This window comes from Camelus dromedarius, chromosome 3 (assembly GCF_036321535.1).
Source record: "Camelus dromedarius isolate mCamDro1 chromosome 3, mCamDro1.pat, whole genome shotgun sequence".
NCBI lineage: Eukaryota > Metazoa > Chordata > Mammalia > Artiodactyla > Camelidae > Camelus > Camelus dromedarius.
This window is the reverse complement of record NC_087438.1, coordinates 5,349,540-5,364,019: the sequence shown is the minus strand read 5'-3', so window position 1 is coordinate 5,364,019 and position 14,480 is coordinate 5,349,540. Positions and strand designations below refer to the sequence as shown.

The 14,480-nt window shown below is 45.6% G+C and overlaps 1 protein-coding gene across 2 annotated transcripts in view; it reads right to left on the bottom strand.

Moving 5' to 3' along the window:
* Positions 1–14,480, bottom strand: part of ADCY2 (adenylate cyclase 2) — a 378,996-nt gene that overhangs the window by 49,350 nt on the left and 315,166 nt on the right. For both annotated transcript variants that reach the window (XM_064479397.1, XM_064479401.1), the window contains exons 17-18: positions 9,146–9,271; positions 2,920–3,089 (exon numbers count right to left, since the gene is read on the bottom strand). In XM_064479397.1, the coding sequence (XP_064335467.1) occupies positions 2,920–3,089; positions 9,146–9,271 (296 nt within the window). The remainder of the gene's footprint in view (positions 1–2,919; positions 3,090–9,145; positions 9,272–14,480) is intronic.

Sequence of the window (14,480 nt, the reverse complement as noted above, 5' to 3'; positions counted from 1 at the left end):
TGGCCCAGCACCACCCTATAAACAGGCATGCCCTCTCCAAGCTTCCTCTTGAAATTTAAAGGTTTAAGCAAAACTGATGTCGATTCTGAAAAGTCACATCTTCAAGGAGCCTCTGGCTTCGGGGAAGCAGGTGAGGCGAGACATTTTTCTGTCCGGCATTTAGGCTCTAATGGTAATTCAGGACCACACGCCCGCCTCTTATTCATTCATTCAACAGATGCTTTTTCAGCCTGCTCACCGGATGCCAGGCACAGCTGTGGGCGCTGCGGGTGCCGGGTGGTGCCTGGTTCAGACCTGATCTTGCCTTGATTTGAGAGTGTCTAATAAACTCCTCAGTGTGTGGACCACAAGAAAGAGGCGAGCAGACCGCAGACACCTGAGACAATTCATCCAGAGGGGCGCTCTCCACTTTTCCGGCAGGGAGGGCTGCTCAGTCCTCATACACACCCAGAGATGACAGCTCGGCGGCCATGTGGGGTCAGTCCAGAGGCCGAGGTGGGCAGCAAGGACACTGACTGCCACAGCCACGCATGATCCCAGAAGGACCAGAGCAAGGATAGGAAACCAGGAGTGAAAAGGAGGCAAGGACACAGTGAGCAGAAATAGGTCAGAAAAGGGATGGGACCAAGAACGCGACTTCAGTGACACAGGACCAGCTCGATCAGAACAGGGGGTGCTGCCCGCACTGCATTAAGCCGGCTCCCTCCCCCCGTGAGGGGCACCCCTGGCCTTGGGACTGAAGGATGCCCAGTCTCAAAGCACCATCTCAGACCAGCTTGACTGACTGACTGATTGATTCAGGATCCTAGTTTCGTATCTGAAAGAACTGCATCAACAAAGCAGATAAAGGATGAAAAATCCTCCATCAGTTCTTTGATGAGGGGTAGGGTCTCCTGAATCTCAGAAAAGAGAAAGAAAGCATGACATTGATAATGAGTCACAGGGCTGCGCCAAACACACACTGAGGTTGGAGGAATTGGAATTCCAAGCTCTGGCTCTCGAGGTCTCTCTTTTAGGGGTGGGTTTTACACGCATATTACAGAAAGACCGTTAATTTTGAGGTATTATGCTATTATGTCAGTAATTTCATCTTTTGGCAGAGGAGTGCTTCTGGGAATATTGTGGCAGCTCATACAGGAAACAGAAAGTGCCAGAACCTTACGGCCAAGATTAGACAGACAGGAACACCCATCCTAGAGAGGATGCTGGCTTACTAAGTGACGGCAGGTCCCTGAGGCTTCTCATGTCAGCCCTCCCTAGCTTTCAGGTTATTATAAAGATAAAACCAAGAGAGCAAACACAAAAAGATCTTGAACGAAACAAAAGGGCTTGACAATCAGACTCCTTTTCTTCAACCAAATCCTTACCTTACCGCTGCTGCGGTGCTAATCAGAGGTGGTGCGTCTCTCTCGGATCCCCAGAGTAATTCCCTCCCCATCAGGAACTTGCTAATCTAGTTTCTTATTCAGCTTTGGATGAGTACCATACTCAGCAGCTTTAAATTTAATAAAGGGAAATTTAGTAGTGTCCTCAGCTGTGCATAACGATCGATAATGCTGCATTTACTTAGGGATTCGATCCAGGCTTTCTGGATACAGTCGAGAAATATTAAAGCATGTTTGGCTGGCGATTTTGAGAATTTATTGGAAAATTAACTTCTGATTGCATTCTCATCTTGGCTAAGGAATCATAAAGTTTCCTTAATGCAATTATGTATTTTTGCAACTCCACTACCCCGAGCTTGACTACAGATTAGTAGGGTTTCACGGTGTGGCGAACGATGAAAATTAAATTAGGTGAAGAGAATGCATTGCAATTGTGTTTCTAAAAGTATTTTTATTGGTAAGAAATGTTTACATGGTAAGGCGCACACCTTCCTGATACTGGCCCCCTCCAGTGGAGAAGTGGCCATGCGTTGTCAGCACAATCTTTTCGGAGCAACAGATCTATGCAAATATTTCAGGCATTTACTTTATGTTAAAAGAAATATAGAAGTATTATGGAGGATTATGCAAAGTATAATAAAGTATAAAAAAGTCTGAAGCCTGGTGGGTCCAGAAATAAACCTAACATTTGATACAAAATGTGGTTTTGCTGTTAAGATGTGAAATGGAGAATATTCTGATTAAAACATTTTTTTTTTCAGGCAGGGAACAAATATTCACAATAAGCTTAGAGATGCAATTTGATCACAGGAAACTTTTCATAAACCCGAGTAAGTAGACTCTCACTCTTGAAACACCCAGTCCTAAGGCTGGCAGAGTAAACACAGTCACATCCTTTCCTGAAAGTCAGTTTCTTCATAGAACAGAGAATTGCCACAGTTGACAGAACTCCCTCCACACAAGGATGTTCTAGGAAATCTTCAGTAAGAAATTCGCACTATAACTTGTGAATGGAACCACTCATTTTCCCTGTATTTTTGTGTCTATGGATTCAGCTTTTCTGAACGAGGGGGCCACACTGCCTGACAGGGCATATTCTTCAAAGTCTGGAGGCATTTTTGGTTGTCATGACTAGGGGTGGGGGGACTGTGTCTGGCATCTTCTGCTCAGAGGCCAGGGAGGCTGCTATATAACCTTCAATGCACAGGACAAACCTGCACCCCCAATCCCCTGGAAATTATTCAGTCCAAAATATGAATAATGCTGAAGGTGATCAAAAAGATTCTTCTTATCAACACAGTACGGATTATTAACATCGTCTCTCTAAACTATTTCATATCTTCTAGTTATAGACTATAATACCTATCTACGTAATCTATCATAAAAACACACATCATCTTCCTGAATCATCACTTCAGAACTCACACAACGATTCCCGAGGGCTGTGCTAATTTGCATTTACTCCACACACACTCACGTTATCAACATCCCATGAAAGAACAAAGGAAAGAGAAGGAAAGAGGAAGCAGGTTACCTCTCAAACAGGACCTGGCTGTAGTCGTCCAGGAGGTGGGCGTGAGTGTGCAGGAAGATGGTGTTGTAGCCCACCAGCGCCACCATCATGATCAGCATCTTCAGCTCGTAGTTCACGCGCAGGAAAACCGAACAGGAGATCAACCCCAGGATGCAGCTGTATATAAAGTACTGGGACAGGGACAAGGTCGCATGAGAACTTAGGATCTCTCCTTCCTGGGAATGCATGCGAAGTAAACATGGGGACCACCTCCAAGCTCTCCTGCTCAACTCGTAAACTGACTGTGAAAGCAGACGCCTTTTTCTGCTTTTGGATCCAGTGATAAATGACTAAACCCATTTGATTGAGACAAGAATTACTCATTACATGGTGTCTCACCCACCACAGCACGTTTAATACAAATTATCATGCGTATTGTCAAATACTTTTCAGAAATAGTTTTTAGAAATCTGTATTGAAGACATGTTAAAGGCAAATGTCAACAAAGATGAAAACAACTTGCTTTGTGAAGATGAAAACCATGCACATTTACAGATTAAAACAAAATTACAAGACAGAATATTTTGTGACCTTTCAATTATCTAATTCATTAAGAGGATACAAATTATTATAGGTAGTTCTGTTAAAAGTGTAAGAAATCCTAGGCATTTGGGTAAAAGGGAAATTGTGTGTCAGAGGGACTATCCAGAACAGAAAGGATTTTAAAAGCTAAAAGCTTTGGCCAGGGTCAGTCTTGACCGCCCTGGAAGTGAACAGGCACTCAGTGAAACCCCAGGACCAAGTGTGATGAAGAAGCCGGCGCGGGCCGCCTTTTATGGGCCGTTGGAAGCAGCCCGCAGGCCCGCCCCGTATCAGCGCTTTTCTGTCTATTTACTACAAAGAACATAGTCAAGACAGGACAGCCCTGGATTCAGTCCTGCTCCAGTCGCTTACCAGGGCAGCCACAATGTCGTCATCTGTAAAATCCCAGTAACGTCCTCCTATTGCTCACTGAGCAAGTGAGGCTGGGAGCCCACCGCCCCGCGGGCCCGGAGGGGCTCGCTGAGTGGAAAGAGGTATCATTCTCACAAAGCCTTTGCTTGTTCTGTGCTGGTTTCTTTTTAATTTAATTTTTTTAATTAAAAAAATATTTTATTTTTTTTATCCTGGTGTTTTTAATAACAAGGGTTGGCTACTATCTTAGCACTGCCGCAGCAGGATTAGCACTCAGTAAAGTTTCATCACTTTAATAAAACATAGATCTGACTGATTTTTTTCTTTTTTTAAAATTGAAGTATAGTCAGTTTACAGTGTATTAATTTCTGGTATGCAGCACAGTGATTCAGTTATACATATACATATATATATATATTCCTTTTCATATTTTTCTTCATTATAGGCTATTACAAGATACTGACTACAGCTGCCTGTGCTCTGCAGTAAGACCTTGTTGTTTATCTATTTTATGTATAATAGTTAATATCTTGCCTTTTAAAAATAGCCCAGTGTGTAAACTACTCCATCTTAGTTTCATTATATGCAATAAGCTTTGTAAAAACTGCTTATTTTTGTCATTCTATCTCTTAATTTTATTTCCCCAGCTAGGGTCATCCACAGTCAGCCCTGGGAAAGGCTACTGGTATCAGTTCATCAGTCCTGTTCTTGGGGAAGAAAAAGTCAGAAAACGAGCTGCAGTGGTCCCACAGTGCCCTTCCTTCCCTGCGGGAGGCACCCAGGCAAGAATTAACCAGAGCTTGCCAGTGAGGACTCCGAGCTGGCACTTCACCTTCAGAAGGAGGACCAGCAGTTCCCCTGGGTCCCACAGCAGCTGGGGCAGTCTTTGGGAAGTGAGGCGTGCCTCGGCCGGGGAGCCTGACAGGTGGTGGCATTTTAGGGGATGCCAAGGGTTTGTAAGCGCAGCCTCTTCAGCCACAATTACCTGACGTCAGTTCTCCACTATTCAGACCACCAACCCCCCACAACAGAGAACAGGGAGAGGAAGAGAGGAAGTGTGTCCTGCTGGGGCTGTTAGGCTGACAGAGAGGAATGCCAGAACGGGTGGCCTGGGAGACACTGGAGGGGCACCACTAACTCAGTCTCACTAACGCAGAAGGTGGGAGAGAGGCAGCCTGTGCTTGGAGACCAGCCCTCATTTACGGGGGACTTCTGCCACTACTATGTTAATTCCTCAATCACGGAAATACTTAATGACCGAGGATCACCTTCTGAGGGCAGGTGTGAGGCTCAGTGACCCACGGGGCACCAGGGCTGGGGCGGCCTCTGAGAGCAGCCCAGGGGGCCCCGCGCGCCCCCCCCAGGGGCCCTCCGCCCAGGGTCAGCGGAGCCTTACAGCCTGATGCGGTGGGCTCCTTTCTGGTGAATCTAATAAAACACGGGCTGCAGCTTTGTATGCCTTCTTTCTTTAGCTCATTTTTGGGCTAATCCACCATCATATTTTTCAAAGTATCAGTCCCCACCGAGAGTTTGCCAAGCCTGGGTTTGTAACCTGCTCTATGAGGCAGCAGGCGGCGGATTACAAACAGCTCTTGAAAAGCCGTGAAATCGCCTTGGGAACAGGCAGCGAAGGAAGCTCCGACTCAGCGTCTCCCCTTCAACGACAAAGCAGCTTATTTGCACAAATAATGAAAGGCATGTCTGTGGGATGAGGCGAATACCCACTTTGAAGAATTCTTGTGAGGATCAAATGAGATAATACAGAGCACAGAACAGCATCTGGCCCCTGGGAAGCTGTATACATTCTGAAACTGGGGCTCTTTGTAAGAGTTGGTTTTAAAAAGGATTCTGCTGCTAAAATTATGCTGAAAACCTTTCTGATGATGAAAGTTTCCAACAGTTCAGCCTAACTGAGTGAGCAGACTGAGGAGCCCCTTACACAAGTGTGTGTAGCAGCGTGTGCATTTGGGGGACTGAGGGCGGTAGGGTTGTAAAGGTTTTCGGTAACAGCTCTAGGTTTAAATATGCGCCAACACCTGTAATATATGCCTAGGAGTTCACCTTCATTCTCAGGCTTTTAAAACGCTTTCACATTTCAGGGACATCTACCCAGAAACACGCGTCGACAGGAAGCAGCCTTTCAGCGCATCTTGTATTGATGTATCTGTGGGAGGGGGTGAGCTCGGCACCCTCTGTACCATCATCCTGAAGCCCCTCCTGGACCTTTCCTATTAAATACCCTTTCTAGGACACTTGGGGGCCACGCACAAGGTACTGCGGGAATTCATTAAAGGTAGGTTAGGACCCTGCTGGTATCTTCAGAGGGAGCCCCAAAGAACACCTCTCTACCACTCAAGGCAGCCCAGCGCGGAGATCACTGGTTGTCAAGATTCTGGCTGTAGGCGCCTGAACTGACTTCTGCTAGGACATAATCATTTGTACTCTTATTTTTATATAGGTTTGTTACAGTTAATATAATTATGAGTTAATTTTGTCTTAGTTACTATTTACTATTAACATTAGTTACTATTAAGTTAAAATTGGTTCCTATTGTCATGAACACTTTTCACACATTCAGTGAAATCAGTCTGCATTTTCATACCAAGGGAACAGCCACTGTCATCTTTGTAATTTACTAAAGCATCTTTTGGCCTCCGTTTCCTCGCCTGGAAAAACCGGAACTCCCAATATCTAACTTACAGTGTAGATCTGTGGATGAAACGATATAAATGCCTTATATAGTGTGAACTGACAACATGGCAAAGATTCTTTCTGGTTGATTCTGTTTTCTGACATTTTTAAGTGACTTTTTCTTCTGCTACAGAAGTATCTGATGTTAAATATTAATGTACAAAGGACCGATATAAAAAGTAAGGGTCTCCTGCAATCACGAACATCCAACCTGAGCTATGATTAATTTTTTGTCTGTCCTTCCAGCTTTTCGGGTGTCATTGCTACTTATTATTGGTATTATTATTTTAGGAAATTAGGAATGTGTTGTTTGGAATGATTTTCAATGACACTTTTCAATTAATAACTTACAGGTATATATTTCCATGTCCTTAAATACTTTTCTACAGCATCTTCTATAGTGGCGGGATATAATTAAATCGTATGTTCATAACAAAATTTAAACAATTAAATTTATTCTAACTTTTAGGTTGTTTGCTTCCTTCCATTGTTTTTGTTGTTATATAAACACTCTGATGAACACTCCTGTAGCTAAATCTTCGCACCTTTAAAATTAGTTTCTAAGAGTTGTGTTGCAGGGTAAAAAGTATGCCTGTTTCTACGCTTTTTGACTATCACAAATGACCACCAGGAAGAGCCGCACCACTTCTCATCTCCTGCCGCAGTGAATGTGGACACGCCTTCCACCCGCTGTCAATCAACCTCGGACATCACGGAAGGCGGGCTTTGGGAGGAGTAACTGAGGCATCATGCGTATCCGCAAAACGGCTTTCCCGGCGTTCCTTTCCATCCATTTAGACGGAAGCCAGGCTGTTTCGAAGCTCCTCGGGGATCCCTAACCTTGCAAGTTAATAATGCCATTTCTGCACAGACAGTATGTGAGCACGCAGGGCCTCCTTGGCAAAGCTCACCATAATCCTCTTTCTGAGGATTTATTATTGGAACAACAGTAGCCCTGCTGACTAAGTCTGACCTAGATTTTACAGTCTACTGTGTGTTTTTTTCGGAATCTGTTCTGGTTGACGAAAGGTGCCCTTTCACTATCTTGGGTTTCTAATGATTTGTTTCTTTGAAAATAAGATATCACACAGACTTTCTTAAATGAAATTCACGATGATGACTTTCCTGCCTTTCGGGGTGCCAAGGATGGTGAGCCGTTCAACTCAAACTCTGGATGGAGAGATTACAGAAAAATGATTTGCCAGCTATGCTTTTCTTTCCTGTGAAAAAGCATCTTCACTGTAAACCGTCCAAGAGTCGGGGGGATGCGGCGTGGGGATGGCTCGCAGGCACGGCCCCTCCACTGCCGATGGACTGTGTGCTGGGGCCTCCATCCAAGGAGGAAAAGCCAGGCAGTTTACATCATCCCCTAGAGAAAGGGGCTCCGAACTGCCCACACTGAGATCACAGCCAGTAAACCCTCCCCAGGAATCCCATCTCTCACTGTTCACATAACTGACACAGAGAAGGCAATCCCCAGTGCTCACTGGGGTTCACAGTCCTGCCCCAAACGAAGGCCAGGACCCCGTGGACAAGGCACAAAACTGATGCTGTCCTCTCATCCTGAGCCTCTGGGGACACCATGTGGACGCTGCTCTCTGGCCTCAGAAACAAGCCTGGCTTAGGATCAAAGCCTAATATCAAAGGGACAAACCAACGAAAGAAGAATGAAGAAAGGAGATCTCCTTAATCATCATAGCTCATGGAGTTTAAAAAATTGGGAGAAAGATGAAAAAATACACATATTGAATGATCAATTTCAGTGCCCAGAAGAGCTCATTTAGCACTCTTGAAACTGATTATGTGAGACAAGCCAAGTGGGAAGAATTTATGCTACTTTAGATGATTATTCAGAAAATGAAAAGGAAGGTATCAAATTTTTGTTTTTATTTTTCTAATGGAAGTGCTGGGGATTGAACCCAGGACCTCGTGCACGCTAAGCACACGCTCTACCAGTGAGCTATATCCTCCCCCACAAAGTTATTTTTTTTTGCACATGAAAATTCATGGGAAGAAAGAAGTTATTAAGCAGCAAATAACTGATTTAACTCTTTTCACTTAAATGACTAATGTGTTAGTAAGTTTTGAAATTTCAGTCGAGGCCCTTTTCTTGGACATCAGTTAAAACGGGCCAGTTAGCAAGGATTATTTGAGGATATAATCACTTGACACATCTGCAACCAAAGGAAAGAGAGAAATGTGAGCCGTGGGCCTCGTCACCACAGAGCCAGGAAGCTGACTCTAATTCACCAGGATAATTAGCACAACCTGTAAGTGACAGACCCCGAAAGTCAGTGACGTACAGTCGAATGCTACGTGCTGGGACACAGGCTATAAAATGCAGCATTCAGGGGAGAAACACGAGTCACCCATGAGGGCCTCAAAGTGCCACTGCTGGTTTGCACATGAGACCTGATGGGTGCCCGTGGCTGGGACTTCTCTGCTGAACACTGGCAGTTTTCCCCTGGTCAGGACAAACTCAGGTATTGAAACCAAAGACGAAAAGTAAAGTCTGTCCCAGACGAGGAGGTGGAGCCATGCCACCCCGCAGGGAACAGCACACAGGAGACAACAAGAGCAGCAATGAGCGAAGCGTTCTTACCGGCAGGAAAAACAAATTTTGTGCACGCAGAGTCGCTGCCTGATTATTTAAAGCAGAAAGACTTGTGTTTGACGCGTTGGCCATTGGAAGAGTCGTTTCCTCTGACTCCGAATCACTCAGGAAAAACTGCAAAGAAAGTGTTTTTCTCAATGAATTCGTGCAAAAGAGATTAAAGAGACAGGAGGTGGGTGTTACGTTCACTAACGACCAGGCGTTCCTTTGGCGCAGTAAACAGGGTTGTGTGGGCAACCCAGGGTCTCTGTTAGCGGTGCTGACCCCTTCATCTCTTCTTTTTTCTTTTCTTTTTTCCTTTGGAGGGGAGGTATCTATTTATCTACTTATTTAATGGAGGGGCTGGGGCTTGAAACCACGAAGCTAAGCACGCACGCTACCCCTGAGCTAAGCCCTCCCCTCCCAGCTCCTCACGGAGGCTTTGAGAGTCTCTGTTGAGTAAGTAAATCACACTGCTGTGCTCTGCACGTCATAGTGAATTCCAGACCTACAGGATGGATGCGGAAGAAAACAGAAGCACCTCTGTCAAACATCAGTTTTAAAATGCACACAGCACAGGGCAGGGAGCTTCGGTTAGAATTACGTGTGAGGCTGACGTCATCGCACTCAGACCCTCGACCCTCCACTGCGACATCGGAGTCTTCACGTGGCGTCTCTGCAGCATCTTCACCAACTAGGCTCAGACGTGGAATGAGTCAGTGCAGTTGTATAAGGTTTTCATTTTAAGAAAATAAGTTCATTCTGTGGGCAAAGTGCACTAACTGACACCAACATCTGTGTCTGTTGCACGTGAGTGCTTGGCAGCCCAGGACCTCGAGGGATCACGTTTGGAGGGGATGGATGCTCTCAGGACTGTTAGAAAGGGGGTCCTGATGTTTTTCTTTAAAAAGGAGTAATCCTGAGAAAATAAAGGTGATTCGTTCTCATATAATGGCCACCAATATCAGCAGCCAGAAGGAAAGTGCGGCCAGTCCACAAGATGGGAAAAACTCAGCCTCTCCTTTTCTGTTTCTCTCTCTCCCTCGCTCTCCTCCTCTGTCTGTCTGTCTGTTTCCGTTTCTCTCTGTCTCTCTCTTTCCTGGAGAAGCGTCAGCACAAACTGTTCAGGTGACTGAGGAGCAGTCACTTTCTGTATCGTGGCTGAGGGTCAGAAAAGTGTTCAGTACAGGTAAACCGGAGAAACCACTGGGCCCAGGTTCCCTTTACAAAAGAAATTCATCTCATCTGTGAAACTAGGTTGGCTTTTCTGCACGGGGCTAACCATCCAAACTCAAGGTCTAAAAAGGGAAACGTCCCTGTATCGTTTCCGTGATTGCTTTTGTTAGCCTCCTCCCTTCTGTTTGTTTCCTTTGACAAGAGTTCTTGTCAAATACCTACAGTACTTTACTTAGGTAAAGAAAAAGCCATTTATTTTGTATGTTCTTGAGAACGTTTCCTCTCAGATGCCAGGAATGATACCAGATACCCATTTTACCATTCATAAAACACTGCAAAATGCTGATTTAAAAACCAAATAACTGTATAGATTTCTTTATTTACTAGTAAAGAATTTATCAAAAATGTCACAACCCCCGGCTGAAACATAAATGTGCTAATTATTTGAGAAAAATAGCATCAGGAGAAAAATGTAGTAACTGCTTGGCAAACATCAGGCTTCAACATGTTACAAATTTAGATCTGACAGATCGAAAATGAAACATTTAAATAAAGAATCAAGAAACAAATAGAAGGACACCATTCAATTTAACAGGTTACTAGTCTCAGGCAACTGAGATCTTAAAACAGTTTAAAAATACCCTATTTGCTCTATCAGCATATAAAGAAGAAACTAAATTCTTGCTGTACAACCAGCAGAAGTATGTCCTGTGAGGACCGCCTAGGCTATGCGGTAATACGATGGCGTGAACTTGAACTGCAGTGGAGAACTTCAGTCGTCACATCCAGTAATGCTTCGTTAACTCCCTCCTGCTACTTTTTTCTACTTTTTACATTAACTACCCCTAAAATCAAGAACCCCTTCATCCTGTCTACGCGGCACCACACTGCAGTCTGGAATCAATTTTCCTCTTCTGTCTTCTTCGTTACTTTAAAATAACAAACTCCTAATTATAGCTGTTGAAACCAGAGCTTTATCTGTCCCAGGTCCCTCTCTCCTCCGGGTTAAAGTGCCATCATTTTCTGCACAGAATGAATTTCTCGTATCATCATTATTTGAGGGACGTCTCTCTGGATCTGCTTTAATATTCCACAGCCTCTGTCATCACGGGGAAATGATATCCTCTTTCTGGACAAGAGGTCCTAATTAACTACAATTTTTAGCCCGACTTCCCAATTTTACATTTCCCAGGCAATGTAAAACATCTCAGAATTATGTTTTTCAGATACTATTCAGTTGTGAACACGGGATTTAATGCCGTGTTCTGTGCCTGGTAACACCGTTGCTTGTCATTTGGCTGGAGTGAGAAGTCCGGAGAGCGTCCTCGTTAACTGCTAGTTCACTACGGCTAACTCCTTGTCTGAGTGGCTCACAAAGCCGGGCTATTTATAACATTCTCTGAGAGGTGTCTCAGAAAAGATTGCGAAATGATGGGAAGAATCACACGACGACATGGTCAAAATGTCAGAAAAAAATGGCAGAGGATTTGAGCGTCTCATACGTGGTTCTAAACAGTCAGCTGAGAAGTCAAACGGAACAAGACCCACAGGCTATTCTCAGTTTGGTGCCCCAAACCCCATATTTGAAGAAAAAATTTTGGATAACTGATTTGTTTTTCTCTATTTTTTATTGGAGTGTTTGGTGTCACAGGGGTGAGTGTCAGGTGTTTAAGATGTCCTGGCAAAACCCCATGGTTCATTTTAAATAAACTCACTTGGCCATTCTGGCATTTGCATTAGTGTGCATGAGAGTGAAAGGAGCCGGTTCTCTGAGCGCAGCATCCCTATTGGCCCCTGCTCTTGTCGGGGCTGTGACCATTCAGCCTCGGGCTACACATCAGTGACACACGCCACGTGGAGGCTCGGTGTGGAATGGTCCACCACACAGACAGCGGCAGGGGAGATCGTGGGCGGCCTTGGCCCCCACAGCGTGCCTCACGCTCCTGGATGATGGCAGGTGATGACAGAAACAGCCAGTAAGGGCTGTTTGCCACTGGCTAGAAAGCCCAGTGCAGACTGAGAGGGTCCGCTGCTGTGGGGGGCTCCACATCAAAGAGAAAATGAGAAACTTGGGAACACTATTCCAAGCGAAACCAGCCAGACACAAAAGGACAAACACCGTGTAATCCCACGTACGTGAGGTTATCTGCAACAGGCAAGTTCATGGAAACAGAAAGCAGAGTAGAGGTTACCAGGGCCAGGGCAGTGGGGAGTTACTGCTCGCAGGTACAGAGTCTGTGTCTGGGGTGATGAAACAGTTCTGGACACAGATAGTGGTGATGATTGCACGACACTGCACACGTACCGAATGCCCCTAAACCGTACGCTTAAAAATGGTGAAACCCATAAACTGTATGTTGTACAGATTTTACCCACAGGAAAAATCATATTGAAAACAGAAAAAAAAGGAAGAAAAGGAAAGCATTTTTGCTTTGTCCCTAAGAGAACGCTTATAAATCACAGGAGCTGAATTAGAGGATCTGAATGAGGCTGTGACTTTAAAAACATGAAGTTTCCTGACAAAAAAGTTAAATTTTCTTCCCAGGGACTGAAGCAAAGCTTGCTCATGAAGGCAGCCCCTCCCCAAACCCACCCACAAAAGAGCTGCTAGGCCCTTTGGAGAGTGAGTCCAGTGCCTGGATTAGCCTCACTGGGTCAATAACTGCTTAGAAATAGCAAAACCACCACTTGAGAGCAGGACTCAGTTAGTCTAGGAACTGTGTTCTCAAAAGAAGTACCGAGGCAAGTTTTAAAAGCTATGCTGCATTAAATAGAAACCTCTCCACGATGGAGAGGTTCAAGTGCAGCTGGGAAAACAGGCGCAGAAATACGGCGGGAGGCACTTAGCTGCAGGCAGGTCACTCCTGGACCGCACCTGCATCCCCAGCGGGGGAGGTGCGCTCTGCCCCCCGGTGTGAGTGAGTGACCCGGAGCCCACCTCCCGCGCCTGGCTCCCCACGGATGCTCACTCCTACCTGCCTGGGTCTGAGCGCTGTATCAGTACCCTTGGTGGTGTGTGTGTGACCCAAGGGAGCTCACAGCATCATGCAGTCTGGCTGGGGACACAGGACCTGGTGTCTGCCTCATGCAGTCAAAACTCAAGAGGTTGGGGACCTGACGAGCTGGAGGGCACTGTTCTGTAAACCATCAGATGTGAACGAAAAATGACACCCTGATGGACACGTCCTTCCCCTCCAGTGATTCATAAGAAATTACAAGAAAGCTCAAAAATAGGGGAAATTTTCTCCTTTCTCTACTCTGGGCAGAGTGACGTGGATGAAGGGGCCAGCCCACCCTCACAGCTGGGGCCCTGCCCACCTGCTTCCTCTGGCATCGCCCTCACCTGAACCCCCAGGTGTGTCCGGAGAAACTGCTCCATCTAGAGTCTAATGTGAAGGACTGGTCCCAAGTGAACATTCAACATCCTTCTCAACACAGATTTCTCTCTCTTCTCATCCTCGACACCAAATGTCTTCCCCCTTCTCATCTTCCACCCACCATATGGTGAAACTCCTCCTGCTCAGCCTTCAGAGTTCTGCCCGGCAGGCCCCTCGCCCCTCGTCCTCGCTGCCTCTCTACGCCTCCGTGTGGGCCCTCGGATGCCCTCCTAACAGTTCCCCCAGCTGTCTGCCCCCCGAGCCCCACCGTGAACCCCTGGAGGAAGACTGGCTTGGGTTCTGCGTCTCTAGCAGCATACCAGGCACGTACTTGTGCTCGGTGATTTTTTCCTGAATGAACGCTCACAGTTTCATCCAGGAGAACCATGAATTTATTATTTAACATGTGTGCCTCCTCTCCTCTACCTCGTTTGGTGCTTCCAGAAGGCAAGGGATGTACTCACGACACTCCTGAGTCCCAACTCGAGTAAAGCATCCAACGTCTAAAGTTTCATAACCTTATGGTTGACAGTGACGATGTCAGAATAACAATAAGGATGTCAGAATAACAATAAGGACGTGTCTCAGTGTGTACCGATTACCTAAGCGTCTTACTTTTAAGGAGACACCAGTAATAATGCTGATATCGTTAAGAGCGACCACTGGTTACCAAATGCCTGATGCCATGCTGAGTGTGTTAAGAGCACCAGTTCGTTTGCCCTGAAATCCACCTTGGCAGAGAGGTGCCAGCTCTCATTTTCAAGAAGTGAAGTGGAGTCCGGGTAAATTTA